The sequence below is a fragment of the Microtus pennsylvanicus genome, chromosome 10 (assembly GCF_037038515.1).
Source record: "Microtus pennsylvanicus isolate mMicPen1 chromosome 10, mMicPen1.hap1, whole genome shotgun sequence".
NCBI lineage: Eukaryota > Metazoa > Chordata > Mammalia > Rodentia > Cricetidae > Microtus > Microtus pennsylvanicus.
Window position 1 is genome coordinate 85,340,950 of NC_134588.1, and position 20,055 is coordinate 85,361,004.

Genomic DNA, 20,055 nt, shown 5'->3' on the forward strand with positions numbered 1-20,055 from the left:
TACAAACCGTTAGAGAATCCTTTTAAAGACTGTCTTTTTAGGGAACGGGAAACATTTACAGAAAATGTTTCTTCCCATATATCTGAAGGCTCCTTAGGGTGTAAATGTTAGGAAAACAAAGTAAGATAGAATTTACAAAAAGAAATTCATGGGGCTGGAGAGATGGCTCAGTGGTTAAGAGCGCTGTCTGCTCTTCCAGAGGTCCTGAGTTCAATTCCCAGCAACCACATGGTGGTTCACAACCATCTGTAGTGAGATCTGGCGCCCTCCTCTGGTGTGTGGGCATACATGGAGGCAGAATGTTGTATACATAATAAATAAATTAAAAAAAAAACTTATAAAACAGAAACAGATACACAGACTGATTTCTCTGTTAAAAAAAAAAAAAAAAAGAAATTCATGGGCAAAGGCATCGGTCACGCATTGCTCCCACAATACTGCCAAACAATCGATCACAAAAGTTCTGTGAGAGTTTAAGAAGTACTGGTGGGGTCTGTGTGCTGCTCAGCCCGTCTTAGCTGGGCTGCTCATGCATCTGTGGGCAGCCGCTGAGGAGGCAACTTCACTCAACTGGATGGCGCTTGCTTTCATGTCTTGGGGTTGGTGGACTGCTGGCAGGGCCAACTTGGCTATGTTTTGTGCTTCTCATGTCGGTAAAGTGTGTTCTTCCTGGTGTGGTAAAGGACAATGAACAATGAATAAACACACAGGTGCTATCCTCAAGGCTTCTGCTTCATTCACATTGATTTTCACTTAGCCAAAGTCATAGGACTGAACCTAGAGTCAGATTAGGAGGGCATTATGAGGAACTCAAAAGGTGCAACAAGTCTTTCTCTGTCCTGCCAGCCAGCTCCCAAATAACGACACAGAAACTTATTAATTATGAAAACTTGGCTTTTAGCTTAGACTTGTTTTTAACTAGCTCTTATAACTTAAATGAACACATATTTTTTTATTAATCTATGTTCTGCCATGTGGCTTTTACCTCTCTCCCATTCTGTGTGTTTGACTCATTCCATGTCTCTCTTGCATTTTGACTATCTCCTCCTACTCCTTCTCTCTGCCTGGAAGTCCTACCTATACCTTCTGCCTAGCTATTGGCCGTTCTGCTCTTTATTAAGCCAATCACAGTAATATATGTTCACAGTATACAAATATCCCACAACGAGGAGAGGCTGTGCTGGTGAGAGGGCTCAGTGGATATTTGCTACTCTTCTGAGTTCTGTCACGGGGCACTGACATGGTGGAAGGAGAGAACCGACTCCCAGAAGCTAGCCTCTGACCTGCACACACATACAACACATAAGTAAAGAAATACCTGAAAACAGGAGGGAAGAAGGAAGGAAGACGAGGCTAAGGCTTGGGGCTGCCAGTGCTGTCTGTCTGACACATGTAGTTGAAATGGCCCTAGAGAGACGGAGCTTCAGTGGTGAATATCACATGTCATCTCCTTGTCTGGCTTTACATACTCCCAAGTGCAGCTCTGTTTCCCTTGGCTTTAGCTTCCCTCCCACAGAGGCCCCTTGCAATTGGTAGTTCTCAGAGACCTGGCTTTTTAAAAATTTTTCCTCCTTTTAAATTAGCATTTATGTATTATAGACTATTGTGGGATGTTTTACTCTTTTGACTTTTTGGGGTGCCTGTTACTCAGCTCCCAAATAAATCACATACAGAGGATTATTTATAGTTATGAATACCCAGTCTTAGCTTGGCTTGTTTCTTGCCAGCTTTTCTTAACTTAAGTTATCCCGACTTTATCTTTCTCTATGTCTATATACTGTTCTTTCCTTCTTACTCTGTGATTGGCTAGATGGCTGGATGTTTGGCCCCTAACGTCTTCCTCTCCCTGTTCTCTTGCTGCTCCTCATTCTTTCCCAGAGTTGTCCTTCTGTTTATATTCTCTGCCTGAAAATATGTCCCCAACAATATACAGTGGGTTTTATTTTGACATTTTCATATGTATTTGATGTATCTTGATTGCGTTCACCCCTTGTTACCCTTTCTTGTCCATCTTCTTCTTCTGGTGACCTCCCTCTTTGCCCAGTGAGCCCCCCTTCTGCTATCATGTGCCCTCAAATTACTGTTTATTATTTTGTGTCAGTGTAGGTGAGTGTGTATGTGAGTTTATATGTGTGAGTGTATATGTGTGTAGGAGAGTGTGTATGTGTGTCAGTAAGTGGATATGTGTGTATGTGAATGTGTACAAAGGTGAGTGAGTATGTGTGTAGGTGAGTGTGTGTGTATGTGAGTGTATGTGTGTAGATGAGTGTATATGTGTGTAGGTGAGTGTGTATGTGTGTATGTGAGTTTATACGTGTGTAGGTGAGTGTGTATGTGTGTAGATGAGTGTATATGTGTGTAGGTGAGTGTGTATGTGTGTATGTGAGTTTATACGTGTGTAGGTGAGTGTGTATGTGTGTATGTGAGTTTATATGTGTGTAGGTGAGTGTGTATGTGTGTATGTGAGTTTATACGTGTGTAGGTGAGTGTGTATGTGTGTATGTGAGTTTATACGTGTGTAGGTGAGTGTGTATGTGTGTAGGTGAGTGTGTATGTGTGTATGTGAGTTTATACGTGTGTAGGTGAGTGTGTATGTGTGTAGGTGAGTGTGTATGTGTGTATGTGAGTTTATACGTGTGTAGGTGAGTGTGTATGTGTGTATGTGAGTTTATATGTGTGTAGGTGAGTGTGTATGTGTGTAGGTGAGTGTGTATGTGTGTATGTGAGTTTATACGTGTGTAGGTGAGTGTGTATGTGTGTAGGTGAGTTTATACATGTGTATGTGAGTTTATATGTGTGTATTGTGTAGGTGAGTGTGTATGTGTGTATGTGAGTTTATACGTGTGTAGGTGTGTATGTGTGTATGTGAGTTTATACGTGTGTAGGTGAGTGTGTATGTGTGTAGGTGAGTGTGTATGTGTGTAGGTGAGTGTGTATGTGTGTATGTGAGTTTATATGTGTGTATTGTGTAGGTGAGTGTGTATGTGTGTATGTGAGTTTATACGTGTGTAGGTGAGTGTGTATGTGTGTATGTGAGTTTATACATGTGTATGTGAGTTTATATGTGTGTATTGTGTAGGTGAGTGTGTATGTGTGTATGTGAGTTTATACGTGTGTAGGTGAGTGTGTATGTGTGTATGTGAGTTTATATGTGTGTAGGTGAGTGTGTATGTGTGTAGGTGAGTGTGTATGTGTGTATGTGAGTTTATACATGTGTATGTGAGTTTATATGTGTGTATTGTGTAGGTGAGTGTGTATGTGTGTATGTGAGTTTATACGTGTGTAGGTGAGTGTGTATGTGTGTATGTGAGTTTATACGTGTGTAGGTGAGTGTGTATGTGTGCAGGAGAGTGTGTATATGTGTATGTGAGTGTGGCACACCTGTAGAGCTCAGAGGACAACTCTCTTGAGAGTTGGTTCTCTCCCTCTACTATGGACCCTGGAGATAAAATTCAGGTCATCAAGTTTGCAAGGCAAACACTTTTACCCACTTAGCCACTCAGTGATCTTGCCATCCCTGTGTCTTCTTTGCTAATGAGCCATTGAGTTTACTACGGGTTACTTAAGGCTACATCACTGAGAAAAATCTTTTCCTCATTAACTGTAAACTGCCTATAGACCTTCAGCGAGGGATGGGACCACAAGGGTCTCTGGCCCAGTCTTGTGCTGATCTTGGCAGGTGATCTCAGTCACAGGAGTACCTGGGAGTCAATGTTCTGTGCCTCCTCTGTTGTCCTCTGATCAGTCCATTCTTTCTGCCTCTTCTGTAATCTTTCCAGAGTCTTAAGGACATATGTAGATTCCCAATTTGGGGCTGAGCATTCAGCCATCACTTCCAGAGTTCCATCTTGTAAACAACTAGTTCTAAAGGAAGGTGACTTCCTCTTTACTATCTGTTCTGCCTAGTCATGATATGGGGTCTTTTGGGACCAGTGAGAGTCATGCAACATTCTTTGAACTACTTACCATGTTTCGAATGGAATATAACGATTAGACAGGCTTGGATTATATTTTCACCTCTGATGCCTTCCAGGATGGAGTCGTGGGAGGCAGCCTTGAGTCCTTATGAACTGGAAGTATGGGTTTAGAAAGTGCTCCTTTAGGGAAAATAGAGATTGCATTACTAGAAAGGGTGTCTAGATGTGAGAGGAGAGATAAATGATAGGTAGATGAAAATAAACATTGCCTTGATGTGTTGTTTTTAATGTTTTAATCTCATTGAGACACTAAATAGAAACTATTTATTTCTTTATTTTTATAAAAGCTGTTTATCGACTTTTATGTTAGGTAGCAACTAGGTATTTTATAGATAGCATCTGGTCTATGAAGTAATGAGTTAGATGGTATATATCTGCATTTTAGCTACTGAAGAGTAAAAATGGTGAAAGTTTTTAAAATTTGCCTAAGATCCTCCTGAATATTAACCTTCAGCAAGCGATGAAAGGAGACAGAGACAGAGACCCAAATTGGAGCACAGGACTGAAATATCAAGGTCCAAATCAGGAGCAGAAAGAGAGAGAGCACGAGCATGGAACTCAGGACCGCGAGGGGCGCACCCACACATTGAGACAATGGGGATGTTCTATTGGGAACTCACCAAGGCCAGCTGGCCTGGGTCTGGAAAAGCCTGGGATAAAACCGGACTCTCTGAACATAGCGGACAATGAGGACTACTGAGAACTCAAGAACAATGGCAATGGGTTTCTGATCCTACTGCACGCACTGGCTTTGTGGGAGCCTAGGCAGTTTGGATGCTCAACTTACTAGACCTGGATGGAGGTGGGGGTTCCTTGGACTTCCCACAGGACAGGGAACCCTGATTGCTTTTCGGGCTGGGGGGGAGACTTAATTGGGGGAGGGGGAGGGAAATGGGAGGCGGTGGCGGGGAAGAGACAGAAATCTTTAATAAATAAATAAATTTAAAAAAAAAAAATTTGCCTAAGGTCTTGTCTGTATTAGGTGGAGTTTGCCCCTCTTTAGACTCTGTCCTCCTATTGCCAAATGAAGGAAAGCAAAACACACTGAATATTTCCTGAAAGCAGGAGGCCGTGAGGCCCCCATTAAGGCCTTTTGAGGCCCAGCATTGAAGTGATAATTGCAACCCTGTGGCCCCAGCTACATGAAAATTGTCCTGATATACTTGGCTCACCTCCTTAGGGAGCCTCTCTTCCTGTTTTTTAGGAGTTAGGGGACCAGGAACTTCAGCTTTAATCCCCTGGCATTGTTCTCCTGTGCCATTTTTATTTGTGTGCGAGGAGGTTCATATGAAGACTAAGGTCAGCTAATGTGGAAAAGAACTCTCAGATGGCCAGCCTAGAAGATGTATGACGGGAAGAGTCAGGAAGGACGGCTGTTTCCCTGGTAACAGCTCTGAGACTCTGACCACATGTGCAGGTGTTCTGCTGGTTGAAATACCTCTTAATTCTAGCTCTGAGACGGAGTGAGCTCCAAATCCCGTGTCAGCGGCAGGTGCATGGTAGGACGGCTTCGAGACGGTTGTGCAGGGTGCAGTACAAGGGAGCTCTTGTGATCTCTGAACGGAGGAGGAAGAGAAAGGACAGTGCATAGGTCAGATATTAGACACCCAAGGGAGCAACACGTCCTCACCATCATTATTTTAAGCTATGTGTATTTGAGGGCCTTGCCCCAAAGCTGGGTTATTTTACTGCTAAAGTCTAAATGGTGAACTTTTTGGATTTTCAAACCATACTTAGCATAAATCAAGACGGATAACTTCATTTTCCTATGGAAAAAAGAATTTCCTTTCTGTTTGGATCACTTTTGACTTTGGAGTCAGGGTGGGAAAATTTGTTTTAAAAGTTTACATGTAGTATGAAGTGTTTTGGGATTATTTTTCTTTATAAAGTAGATATATGGGGAGCACTTTACTCTTTCTATCATCTATCATCCGTCAATCATTTTTGCCACTCACTTATCATTATCATCTATCTATCTATCTATCTATCTATCTATCTATCTATCTGTCTATCTGTCTATCTGTCTATCTGTCTATCTGTCTATCTGTCTATCTGTCTATCTGTCTATCTGTCTATCTGTCTATCTGTCTATCTGTCTATCTGTCTATCTGTCTATCTGTCTATCTGTCTATCTGTCTATCTGTCTATCTGTCTATCTGTCTATCTGTCTATCTGTCTATCGTCTATCTATCTATCTATCTATCTATCTATCTATCTATCTATCTATCGTCTGTCTATCTATCGTCTATCTATCTATCTATCTATCTATCTACCTACCTATCTATCGTCTGTCTATCTATCGTCTGTCTATCTATCTATCTATCTATCTATCTATCTATCTATCTATCGTCTGTCTATCTATCGTCTATCTATCTATCTATCTATCTATCTATCTATCTACCTATCTATCTATCGTCTGTCTATCTATCGTCTGTCTACCTATCTATCTATCTATCTATCTATCTATCTATCATCTATCTTCTATCATTCTGCCTGTCTATCTATATAGATTTTATTTTCAATGCTGAGACTTGAACCCAGGACCCTGTGATTTCTAGCAGAGTATTCTACTACTATCAATATATTTTAAGACATGATGCAGCTGTAGTTAGAGTTCTGAAGAAGTTTGTTTTTAATTATCCTTTCTCTGTTTTGCAGATCTCTGAGTGGAGCCATTTCCCGGCACAGGCTATACAGAATGTGGTGAGAATTCTGGCCCGTGGAGGAATTGGTTTAAACTCTAAGGTTGCCTAGCATCTCTTCTCTTGAGTAGCACCACATCACAGAAGAAAAATGTATGGAAGTGCAAGAACCATCACTAATCTGGAAGGTAGCCCTTCCAGATCACCTCGTTTGCCAAGGTCTCCTCGGTTGGGCCACCGAAGAACAAGCAGCGGGGGAGGCGGAGGGACAGGCAAGACTCTGTCTATGGAGAATATCCAGTCCCTTAATGCAGCCTATGCCACATCTGGACCCATGTACTTGAGTGACCATGAAGGGGTGGCGTCCACAACTTACCCAAAGGGTACGATGACTCTGGGCAGGGCCACGAATCGAGCTGTGTACGGAGGCCGGGTCACAGCCATGGGGAGTAGTCCCAATATTGCGTCCGCTGGACTTTCCCATACGGACGTTCTTTCCTATACGGATCAACACGGGGGGCTGAGCGGCTCATCCCATCACCACCACCACCAGGTGCCCTCCATGTTGAGGCAGGTAAGAGACAGCACCATGTTGGATCTTCAAGCCCAGCTCAAAGAGCTGCAGAGAGAGAATGACCTCCTCCGGAAGGAGCTTGACATTAAGGACAGCAAACTGGGATCGTCCATGAACAGCATCAAGACTTTCTGGAGTCCCGAGCTCAAGAAGGAGAGAGTGCTGAGAAAAGAGGAGGCAGCTCGAATGTCTGTCCTCAAGGAGCAGATGAGGGTTTCTCACGAAGAAAACCAGGTAGGTTCTGACTGTCAGTGTTCCCAGGCTTTGCAGATGGCTCCAGGCTTACTGTATGTATCAAGGAAGTTGGGCACCACCAAGAAGGTTACAGCTTAAAATGTTTCATTTGGATGCCACAGCAGAACCCCGGAAGTACTATAGTGTATTGATTGATTTCCTTACTCCAGTAACCCTTCCACATAGTTGCAGAATGGGGGAGGATTGATCCTCATTGCCAACTTGTACGTGGTTAATTTTGTTCTCTTTTTCAGCAGTTGGAACAGCAGTTCAGATGTCCCCCTCAGCATAGAAGAGGAAAATGATAGCCTCTGCATGAGTAAACATTTTACATTAAAAGGAGGTCACACTTGATTGGTGATGGTTTATTGTTTGTTATCTTTTTGCTGTTGAACCAGCATGGTTTCTTAGAAGGAGCAGCATTCTCTAAGTAGCCGACAACATGAAACAGAATTGGGAAAAATGGGTTTCCCTTACCATGTAAGGGAAACTTTCCTTAGCTTGCTCTTCAGCCTTTATCCATTCAGTATTTATCGACTATGCTCAAGGTGCCTTCTTAGTCTTTGATCCATCTTCTATCTTATAGTTTAATTAGTGAAATTAGTTTCCCAGATTCTTCAAGAATTTTGTCACTCCCCACCCCCTTTTTTATTTGTTTTTTTTTTTTTTTGAGACTGGGTTTCTCTGTAGCTTTGGAGTCTGTCCTGGAACTTGCTTTGTAGACCAGGCTGGCCTCAAACACACGGAGTCCTGGGATTAAAGGCGCCGCCACCACCCAGTGGCCATTCCCCTGCTTACAGCCCCTGCTCCCTTCTCAAAGCTCATCATCTCCAGAAGGCATTGTGCCTCCTTGACTGAGCCCATGGCACCTTCTGGAAGACCTGGGCCAGTCTCATCTTGTACCACTTCCTTCCACATCCGAGCTATGTGCTCCATCCGTGGTCGCCCTGCACAGAGCTGAGGTTTCCCTTGCCGCGTTCTTCCTCTTCCTTCCCACGGTTAGCTTCCCCGACGTCATTTCCCTTTCAGCCCGGTCAGCGTCCGTTTCTGTATCAAATGAGGCCTGTTTACATAGCATTGTTTTCACAAGTGCGTTGGAATCAGATGCACCTATGCCTACATCTCAGTTTCTTACTGTAGAGAGAGCGCTAAGGGGGAGAAAGGGTGTTGTGCCCTTGTGCCCATGAACTCCCTGGTGGCATTTTACTCTGTTACAAGTCTGGGATAATCCCACCCGGCCGAACTAATGGCTGACAGCTGGTCTTGCCTTCGGCCTAGTATTGCTTTCTGCCTTTTGGTGGGTCTCATCTGCTGAGCCTCCCCCGATCCTCTGATGCTAGCACTTTAGAGCTAAGCAGCTGTGGATGCGTTTCTGACTTGTGCAAGGATCTGATCCTTGTGGCTTTCTGTGTGCTATGAGGAGTCACTTGATCTCGTTATCTGGCAGAGCTGGCGCTGCTCTTCAGATACTGGAGAATGTGATCGTTTCCCCTGGGACAGAAGCTCCCTTCTTTTCCCCACCACTGTCTCTGCTGTGTTCTGATTTGCTGGCTCCTGATCGCTATGTGAACATGTTACTGTAAAGTGCATTTCCCCTCTGTTCCACATTGCTTTTCTCCCCTCTGGAGCTTTTTCATTTTTAAGTAGTTAAAGCAGTTCAGCAATGATGAAATCAGTGGCAGAAAGCTTGAAGGGTCTCTGGTCTGTCAGCTCTAAAATGACTTTTAGCCTCTGCTTCTGTCATTGAGTTTATGGCTGAGCACCAATCCATATTTATATATGTGTGCTTATTTGTAAATTACATTATGCTACGGTGTCAGCATGTCTTCTTTGATATTTACAAAATATGTGGATGAGACAAAGTAAAATGAATATAATGAAGTAAATTTATTTTTATTTTTTAATAGAGGCTCCTTTTATTCCCTTTTAGAAGTATATCAGGGTCCTTTTTAGAGGTATATGCATCCCTCTTGCTCAGGATAGGATATGTTCTTCTGGGGTGACAATAGACCTCAAATCTCAGTGACTTAACACAAAATATTCTCCCTCCTTTCCTCCCTCCCTCCCTCCCTCCCTCCCTCCCTCCCTCCCTCCCTCCCTCCCTCCCTCCCTCCCTTCCTTTCCAGCATCTTGCTATGTATCCTTGGCTGGCCTAGAACTCACTCTGTAGACCAGACTGGCTTTGAACTCAGACATCCACCTGCTTCTGCCTCTTGCGTTCTGGAATTCAAGGTGTACACCACCATACCTGGCCTCCGACATTTATTTCTTATTCCCTAAGGTATGAAGCAAGTCAAGTGACTCTCCATGTCAGATCTTTTCTATGTAGTGACACGAGGATCCAGGTCTTCTACATCTGGAAGCTTGGCTTTGAGAATTGCTATCCCAGGGCAAGAGATTCTTGAAGATGTCACACTGACGTCTTAATTCTCTTGGCTGGCATTGACACAGCCGGAGGAAGTGGGGAGTGGAGTCTTCTCCTCTAAGACAGAGATGATAGACAGAGTGTTAGTAACCGAATCTGTAGACTTTTTTAGGTTTGTCCTAAAAGTGCTCGTCGGGCGTGGTGGAAAATGCTGATAGTGCCAGCACTTGGGAGGTGGAGGAAGGAAGATCAAGGGTTAAATTTGTCCTTGGTTAGGTAGTAAGTTCAAGGTCAGCCTTGGTTACGTACGTGTCCAAGGAGCCAAAATGGGCAAACAAACAAATCATTGAAAAATAGTGAACCTAGAGGAAATAAAGTTTGGGAAGCAGCCTGGGCTCCTGTCGCTGCTCACATTTTAGCGCTGCCGTCACCAGTGACCGTCTGTTGCGGTTATAGTGACCCACGTGTCACCAGCGGAACGCTATGAATGCCATCAACCAGTCATCTGAGGCCAGCACTAGAGGTGTCCTTATCTTAAAGAGAAACGCTGATGGAGAGACTGCAGGGCTTGCCCAGATTTTTTGCCCGGTTGGGAAGTGGCAGAGCCTTTGAGGTTTGAGGAGGCTCTTGACTTTCTGGTCGCTACCTGCGCAGGGGGCCCTGAGCAGAGGGAGTGCTAGTAGAACGGGAGGTCATGGTGGAGGAAAAGAATAATAAGCCCTAATGGAATGATTAGGAATTCGGTTTATTTAGGATTTTTATTCTTAACCAGGAGCTTATTTTTCCTAGAAATGGGTTTGATGCTGTTTCTAATTTCTACCTGTGTTATTATCTGACACAGGTAATTACAGAGAGCAAAGGTTTGTTTCAAGTCATGGTTTGAGAGGTTTCAGTCCAAGATTGGGTGGAGCTGTTGTTCTGAGCCTCTGATGGGCACAGTGGGTGGCAGTGGTGGAGAGTCTGTGGAGGAGCATACTGTTCAGCCAGGGCTTCATGATCCCCTTCAAGGGAATGCCTTCAGTGACACAAGGACCTCTCCTAAGGACCCCACCATCTTCCAAGTGCATCGCCTTTAACAAAGCCTTTGACATTTTGGGGGAACACTTTTAAACATTATCAGCACCGTTGACTACAACTTAACTGCACTCTCCTTTTAAAGGTAAGGGAAAAGCATAGCAGCTGTTTCTGTATGCAAGAAAGGGACATGAAAGTCTTAAGAGACACTTGACTGTGGTTCACAACAGCCAGAGGCCGCAGCTGCAAATGTCTCTTGTCCATGGACGTTAGACGTTAGAATTGAAAACATCCGAACTGTGCCACATGAAGTGGGAGGCAGAGCCATTATAGGAGGGAGCGGAGGAACTTGTGTGCTCTTGCCGATGACATTCATATTTTTATAGAGTTGTCCCCAGCCAGCACAGACATGTTCCCTCAGGTGCAGTTTATAGAGGGCATGGCTTTGATGTCCTCTTGGTTCTATCCATGGTAGCTGAGACCATCTCCAATTTGAAGGGAGGCTGTCGAACTCTTTCCCAGTGTTAGTGAAAGTTCTGGAACTACAGGGCCAATGGGTAGGTAGCCCCAGATTTCTTACGAGCAAAGTGTTGATGATCATCAGGTTCCTGGATGGATATTCCATCCCTTCTTTACTTCCCATCCCTTCTTTTCAGCGACACAGGAATATGCATGTGGATATAAATACATGGGTATAAATACATCTGCTGGAGTTGCAATCCTGGAGTCATGGGCCATGTGTATAATTCAGAGTGCATCTGTGTGGGGCTAGCTGAATGTGAGCAGTCCAGAGCACATGGGTGGAGGCTACCTTAACGTGTGGAATTCCATACACATGTGTATAGGGCTAGATTAATGTGTATAAGCCAAAATCCAGAATGCATGGCTACGGGGCTCGCTTTATGTATGTAAGCCAGAGTGCCTAGATGCAAGGCTAGCTTCATGTGTGTAAGGCCGAGTTCAGAGTGCATGGCTACACAGTTCTTTGTTGTCATCCATGCCTCCGTTGTGTGATGTGCTTTTGTAAACTGCAAGAGAGCAGAGCACAGTATTCTGGGAAATTTATTCTCTGGGGTGGCTGAACCCATGGCGCATATTCTCAACATCATAGCAATAGATTGATTTGGAGTTTACAATACGATCATGAGGAACTGGAGAGGCACTCAGTGGTTAAGAACACTGACAGCTCTTGTAGAGGACCTGGGTGTGGTTTCCAGCAACCATATGGTTGTAAATGCTTTATCGGCGGTTCCAGGGCATCTGACACCCTCTTTTGGCCTTCAAGGGCACCAGATATCCATATGATGCAATACATACACGTAGGCAAAACACTTATATACATACAAATGAAAATACAATTTTAAATAATATTAACCTTGTTAATGAATGTTTTGATGTTACTTGATGGCCTGTAGGGTTGTGCTGGATGTTGGGGGATAATATTATTATATATTATTATTATTATACTATTATAAAGAAGTCAAGTTACTCAATTTATCAAGAAATAATTGATTATTCTTTTCCTTTGTCTTCCTCTCTCTCTCTCTCTCTCTGAGACAGAGTCTTAACAATGTAGTCTTGACTGTCCTGAAACTAGGCATATAGACCAGATTGTCTTAAACTTGTAGCAATTCTCCTGTCTCTGTCTCCTGAGTGCTTGAATTACAGGTGTACACTCCAATACCTTTCTGGTGTTTCTAGTCTTTGGATCTCTACTATCTACCAGGATAGTAGCGATCAGAGGGAGAACATATGGTAGAGAGTAAATGTCCAGAAATGCCCTAAATTTGATTCGAGTACTATACACTTCTAGTCCCAGCTACTTGGGAGACTCAGGTGGGAGGATAGCTTCAGTCTGAGTTCAAGACCAGCTTGGGCAATAGAGAAAGACCTTGTCTTGAAACACTCAGAAATGGAAATTTTGTAAGGATTTGATCTTGCAGATGTTACTGGCTTTTCATATGCCTGAATATTTTTTTTGTACCACTATTACCTTTGTAGTTCTAATGACCTCTTTTCCAAATTAGATATAAGGGAAGTAATTTTTAGACATTTCCTAGGTTGTGTGTAGCCAGCCAAGGCTCTGCAGGAATATAAATAGCATCACACACTAGGAGACTGTACTAGATCTAATATTTACTCATCTTGTGAAGAACTGGGACAAGGTCATTGGGAGCTGTAACCCAAGAAGTGTAAGTAAACCTGTCTGGGGAATGGTACAGCTTTTAAGCAATGGTTATGCGATCATTTCTATTTCTGACTTAGCCCCACAGAAGAGAGTAGACTTTAAATCAATATTAATAAGAACTTTTGATCCACGTTCAGCATATCGCTTATTAGTTCTTATTTGGAGCCTGAAACTGGAAAAGCCGAGAGAAAGTAACATTTCTGTTAGCGCTCTTCTACTCTCTCCTTCTCTCCCCTCCTCTCCCCTCTCTTCCGCTCCCCTCCTTGCCTCTCTTCTCTCCCCTCCTCTCTCCTCTCCTCCGCTCCCCTCCTTGCCTCTCTTCTCTCCCTCCTCTCCCCTCTCCTCCACTCCCCTCCTTGCCTCTCTTCTCTCCCCTCCTCTCCCCTCTCCTCCGCTCCCCTCCTTGCCTCTCTTCTCTCCCCTCCTCTCCCCTCTCCTCCGCTCCCCTCCTTGCCTCTCTTCTCTCTCTTCTTCTTTAGAGATGGGCTTTCATGTATCCCAGGCTAACCCAGCAATCACTAAGTAGGTAAGGATGCTCATGAACTTGCCGTCTTTCTGCTTTACTTCCTGACTGCTTGGGTTACAAGAGTGCACCACCACACCCAGTTTTTATGGGGTGTGGGAATTGAACTCACATCTTTGTGTATGCTAAGCCAACATTCTACAAGTTACATTCTCTAGCCCCATCATTATTTTTATTTTTATTATGTATCTTAAAATATTTTTATTATGCATAACTGCAGGCCTTTCAATAGGAGTCTTTGACCCTGTTCTGAAGTTCTCGTTTGATCGTGAGTCCCTGCTCGGATGAGCTGTACCAGCTGGGGGCTGACAGAGGCACAGTTCATCCTGACAAGAAGGGTGTGAGGCAGCTGCAGCAGGGCAGTCCAACAGCAGCGAAACTCAACTGTCATTGCTTTGTGTGGTGAAGGCTCATCCAGAATTGCTGGGTCTCCTCAGGGTTAAGGGGCTGGAGGTTCGATGCTGCTGTGGGTTGGACATGGTTTATCTCCTAAATGCTAATGGCCTGGAAGCTTTTCTCTTAGTGTAACTGTGTTGGAAGGTGGTGAGATCTTTAAGAGGTAAGTGGGTCCTGGGGCGATTTCACCCTCACAAGTGGAGGAATGTCTTTCTCAAGGACTGGTTAAGTCTCTGGAGACTGGCTTAGGCTCATAGGGATGATTGGCTCCTAGGGACTGTGGTAGTTCCTGTGTGAGCAGGCTGTTTAAAACAGGACCACCCCAATCTTTTGGTATTTTCTGCATGTGTTTCCTCATCACCCTTGCACATGGCTCTTGCCATGTCGTGCCAACGCACTGGAACATTCGCTAGGAGCCAAGGAGTTGCTATCACCACATAACTTTTTGATGAGAACCATGAGCTAAATAAACCTAGTTTTCTTTGTATGTCACCAAGTCTCTGGTATTTTGCGATAGCAACAGAAAACGGGCTAAATCAGATACGTTACTACAGTAGATTGTCTTCCCACTGTCCTCTCTTTCTATTGGTAGAAGTCCCTGAAGAAAGGATGTCCAAAATGTGGCCAGGGAAATGATGTTTTCCAAAGAGTATTTTCTGGTCAAAGAAACTTTAGACACATATACTAGAAACATTTGCCACCGAAACTCTATCTATCAATTTCTCAATCTTCCTTGACCATGAAACTTTATCTTAAACTAAATATGCCTTAAGATGCTGTTGCTGCACTATCCCCCATCCACTCCCTTTATGTAGCTGTTCTTCTCTTCTCTCTTCTACGCTCCTCTCTGCTTGTCCTCTGCATTGATGCGATGGCTTGGGTCTGTGTGTGCCACGGTCTAGTCACAGATTAAAGACCAAAAGAAGTGCTGAGAAATAGGCCCGCTCTGTGGCCTGCCTCTGATTTCTACTCATGCGAGGAAGTAAAGCTCTGACCATGTAAATCGTTGTTGACTGGGCATTCTCTTCAACAACACACTGCCTCTGCGTGAGGCTCTTCACTTTATTTCCATTTGAGGCATTCATGTTTGTGCGCGTATTTCCCCAAAGTTACACCAGCACATGGGGTTAGCACTGGATAATCTAACTCAGCACCATCACAGCACAGAATGCCAGAACTTACAAAGACGAAGAAAAAAAGTTCCTTCTCATCCTGAGACACCTTGAAGCTACTCAGATGTTGTGCCCCTCCATCCCCACCCTGGTTTTCTGGAAAGCTGGAAGATCTTTTATCCAATCTTAGGTGATGACCTGCTTAGGCAGAAGTGCAATTTTAAATGTCTTCTGTAGATAGGGTAGAATGAATTTCCTTGGCTCACAAGATGGATGAGATGGCGCCGTGCCACAGTGGGTTTCTTTGTTTGCTAGGGTGTAAGAATGATTTGAAGTGAGCTCTACATCTTGGTCACAGATGTCAGCGGTTTTCTGCCTCAGTGATCTCCTGCAGTCAGCCCTAGAGGCAGGCATGCGTACCACATGGGTAGCCTTACATTTTATTCTCAGGTTTTCTTTGGAAAGATTTGGTCCGTACGAGGGAGGGTATGCTGGACCTTGGCAGAGCCGAATGATTCTGCTTCTCCTTTTCTTTCTGGACCGTGTTAGTTGGGCGACGGAATTCCGGTAGTGCAGATGCAACCGAAGAAAACATTTTGGACTGCTTCAGTGAACAGATTCCTTTACTCCCACTGTGCCAAAGGTACCATTGAAACCAAGCATAGGGAGGGGAAGGTAGGATAAAGGGTTAGGAATACTGATCGTCCCCAGAACATTCATTGCTTAAACAATGTTCCCTATGGACAACCTTCTCAGAGGTTTTTAAGAACCAAGTTTGTGTTGATAAGAAGGAAAGGACAGGGTGATTTTATTGTCCAACGCAGATGGGGTGAGTTCTCTTCTGGCCAGAGCGCAATTGCAATTTCTATAATTAGTTGCAGGTGGCGCTCATGTGGTGGTGTTTTGGGTCCATTGACATCTGTGAGCAAATTCCCACCACCACCACCAGGTGAACTCAATAAATAGCTTGGCTTTGCAGGGATATAGAGAATTATAAATCCTTCTCACACACATACAACCCCCAGATAAAGCTGCTTTAAAGGTCAGGCTTTGAAAGCTGTAAAAAGCATTTTCAAAAGTTTGGGATCTCAGAATTTTGGCAGAGTGTAGGCACGCAGCCAAGAGCTGAGGCAGCCTGACAAACAGAAGTCTGGCATGTGCAATTTCTTCTCTCTTGTCTTTGGGAAGCCAGCGTTTGACTGCGTTTTAGAAGCTACCTGCGGCCATTTTGTCTTCTAGCCGGAAAGAAAGAAGCAAAGACCAAAGCAGCAGCTTCTCATCTTGTCTTCTTGGCTGTCCGCGGACCATCCGGTTGTCCAGAGTGGCAACTTCTCATCTTGTCTCCTTCGCTGGTGGGGGATCAACTGTTTGGCAATATGTATTGATCAAGTTAACTTGTCAACCAGGGACTACCCATTTGGCCATATATATTGATCAAGTTAACTTAGTGGTTCTTAACTGGGGGTAAATTTTGTCCCCCAGAAGACATTTGGAAATATTTGAAGACATTTGTGGCTGTTACACATTGGAGGAGGGTGATACTATCAAAGGGGAAAGAAGGAAAGATGAAGAGGAATGATGAGGAAGGGAGCTCGTGGCAGGGAGTGGCAGAGGAGGCGGGGCAAGCAAGACACATCAAACGCATTCTTGTCAAGTAGAAGGTCAAAGGAGAATAGCTGAAGGGCATAGCTGCTGGAGAATCTTACCACAAAGGTTGGGAAGAAGCAACTCCAGGACAATTAGCCTATAGGTAGCAGACAAATGAGAGGTCATCACTCAGGACCTAGGAGAGCCTTTCCTCTGAATCAACACGAGTGGCCCGTGAGGGGCAGGCAGGTTTTATTTTGTGCAGCTGGGTTCTAAGGAGAATAGCCTCATTCATTCAGCTAGACTTCTTGAGCTCGTGTTCATTCTTAGGAACTTGAAGCAGCTTGCAAGCCCCTTGGCCCAGAAGTTCCTCTACTGGCATCTCTCAGCTTTCTCTTGAATTGATTTCTGCCCTCATTCAGGCTTGGTCTTTGGGAAGGTTCACATCCTGTCTGTCAGATCTTCCTCTTGGGTCTCAGTCTTCCTGATTTCTGCTTCTGTTTATTCCCTCTGAAAATTCAGACCATTTACTTACTCACTCCATTTCCTCGCCTGTTTAGGGAAGAATGTGACCGAAAGTAGCAGAGGCCCATCCAAATTGAAGGGTGATGGTGGAAGCGGGGTACTTACTGAGAAGAAAGGATAGACAAGACAGCCGCATGCCCTGAGGGGCTGGGTCAGGATTATTCGGAAGATGACCACTAATGCAAGGTCTTCCTTTCCCTCTCTCCTTTCTTGAAAAACTGATTTCCCTTGCCCTTGTGAGAAAGTGTCAACTTTACAGTGTCTGTACAGGTGCTCAACAGGGACTACTCTGTTGCGACTTCCAGCTCAGAGCTTGGGTCTGAAGCCTTAGTCTGTATCTGCTTTTAGAGCCACACAGCCCAATAAGCCTGTGCAAACATCTCTGAGGAATAGACAGCATGGATAGATTTTCCAAGAGATCATGTATGTGCAAGGCGTTGGGGTCGTGATGTCCATTGCTGGGAAAACAATGGTATCACATAGTTGGGAGCTTGTCTGTTTCAGTTATTAGAAAGACCCAGATCAAGTTAGACTTTGATGGTTTGTAAATTTAATAACTATTGCCTCTGTCTTGGGCTGCCATTTCAACAGCTTTCTGGCCTCTAGACCTCCACACCCAGTTTGTTAATTTTTCTCTCTATGCCCATTGGGGAAATCGCAGAAGTTTGTATCAGATGATACTAGGATGAATTGCTGAAATCATATTTTAGCAAAAATGGTTCTTTATTATCAGATTGCATCTTTGTGGGAAATTCAGAACCATTACCCACCTTCTGTACGCTTCCTTAGTTTCAGTGGGAATTGTATCTTACATTAGTAGGTGGGACTTGGTGCTCGATAGGATCTAGAGTCTTAGAACTAGGTATGTTAAAATTTGCTGTTTTCTATTTTAAGAGTGTACAGCTTGAGTTCTAAAAAAAAACATCTCAAGATAATGTTCCTGAGTGCATATTATCTAAATATTATCTAAATAAGAATGTGTTTCTTGGAAGAACTTTTAGAAAGAGCCATGTATGGTTAGTACTTCTTCAAAGAGCCCTGACACCAGTTGCAGTAAGAATGTATATGAGATTGAAAAGCTAGATAATACATACACGTAGACCAGATTTAGAGACTGCCCCCTTTAGAAAAACAGAAAATATTTAAAAAATGCCTTTAAAAAATTTAAAATTATGTACTTTTGGACACTGGACTTAAAAACCATGTACTTTTTTTTTTGGTTTTTCGAGATGGCTTTGGAGCCTGTCCTGGAACTAGCTCTGTAGACCAGGCTGGTCTTGAACTCACAGAGATCCGCCTGCCTCTGCCTTCCGAGTGCTGGGATTAAAGGCGTGCGCCACCATCACCTGGCAAAAACCATGTACTTTTTGAGGTGCCAATGGAAACGTCATAATTTCACAGGGGAAAATGTGTGTAACCTGAACTCTGTATATTTCACCTCCTCATCTCTAAACTTCCAGAGCATCTAACAGTGTCTACATGAAGAACCTATGTATAGATCTGACTGTTTGATATCAAGCATTATTGTGTATCAGAAACAAGTTCCTAGTAGTTAATGGGGTGAATGAAATTTAGGGAAGGTGAGATGTGTTTTCAGCCGTTCAGTTTCTGCTGGGGAGTCAGGTGAGAGTATATATGTTGCCGAGGCAGAACCGTGTTGATGGATTAAACACGTTCCCTACATGCACTGAGACACAGTGGACTGAGGTGGAGAGCTTCCTTGCACCTTCAAGACTAGGTTACTTGAAAGGAGTTGAATAATATTAAGTGTCGTAGTGAAATATGTATTAAACATTCTTACTAAGGACTTTTATCTCATTATGTTTATGTTTTGGGCTCAAAAATTTCCACTTCACTTCAGACAGTTGTTTCATTTTATTTTTTTGTAATTGCAGGTAAAATCTAGTGCTAAAATTCAGTCATTTGCGAAAGGGCAACCAAAGATCTTGGTGGAGTATCACGTAAGAGTTACTTGGGTACCTACTGTTTCTAGTTACATCTGAGGATAAGAGGGTTCTGTGGAAGTAGAAGTCCTTTCTACCCCTCTACCATTTCTCAAGCTGTAGTAGAACACACTCTTTCTTCTGTGTAGACAGGCAGTAAAGAACACAGTGAGAGCACACGTGTTTGAGATAGACGATGACTACCTCAGTCTTTACCAGGGAACCAGTCTAGGGAAGAAAATCTCTTGCTCAGGTTATTTAGTAGAATAAATATTGACTATTGGTATGATTTTTCTCCCCCTTCTGCAGAAGCCTAGCCAGAGTCCAGGGGAACAGTCACAGAACGCACCCAGTTCAGCTCCCGTGGAGCTTCTAGAAGGAGGTGGCATGAAGTTGGGGTAGGGAAAGGTCTAGGCTCTTGTCTTTTTCAGGCAAATATCTGCAGTGTTAGGATCACTTTCCCTTCTAACGTGCCTCTCTGCCTATCACATGCTTGTTTGGTAAATAAGAAATCAAAAGGTTACTTCAGCTTGCCAAGCATTGCCCGCGTGCGCCTGAAATAAATGATGGCACTGGTGCAGATCAGGTGCGAAACACTGGGTTAAGCTTTCATGTATGGCATCTCCTTTAACATGCATGATGATCTCATGGGGGAGGTGCTGTTAGTTATCAGCACCGGCTTTTAATGCAGCTGAGGCCAAAGCTAAGAGGGGAAGACTTCGCGCCCAGAGTCACAAATAACAAATGGCAGGGTTGGGGCTGAACCCAGGCAGACTAACGATAAGAAGAATGCCCAAAGCAATAGCTGGCTTTACTACAGAGTGGCTAGAGCTTCTGTCCATGGGGGCTCTTAGGACAGCTGTGAAGTGACTTTACATGAACCCTGGACATGTCTCATTCAGAACCTCTGATGACCTGTAGTGAAAGTCGGAACTTGGTGCCATTCCTGAACAGGTCACTAACACTTGTTTGCTA

At 43.9% G+C, this 20,055-nt stretch overlaps 1 protein-coding gene across 19 annotated transcripts in view; it reads left to right on the plus strand.

Moving 5' to 3' along the window:
- Nucleotides 1-20,055, plus strand: part of Erc2 (ELKS/RAB6-interacting/CAST family member 2) — an 885,961-nt gene that overhangs the window by 31,379 nt on the left and 834,527 nt on the right. For all 19 annotated transcript variants that reach the window (XR_012912096.1, XR_012912099.1, XR_012912100.1 and 16 more), the window contains exon 2: nt 6,636-7,427. Coding sequence is in view for 13 of the 19 variants with exons in the window: in XM_075988882.1 (XP_075844997.1) it covers nt 6,771-7,427 (657 nt within the window). In the remaining 6 variants the exon portion in view is untranslated. The remainder of the gene's footprint in view (nt 1-6,635; nt 7,428-20,055) is intronic.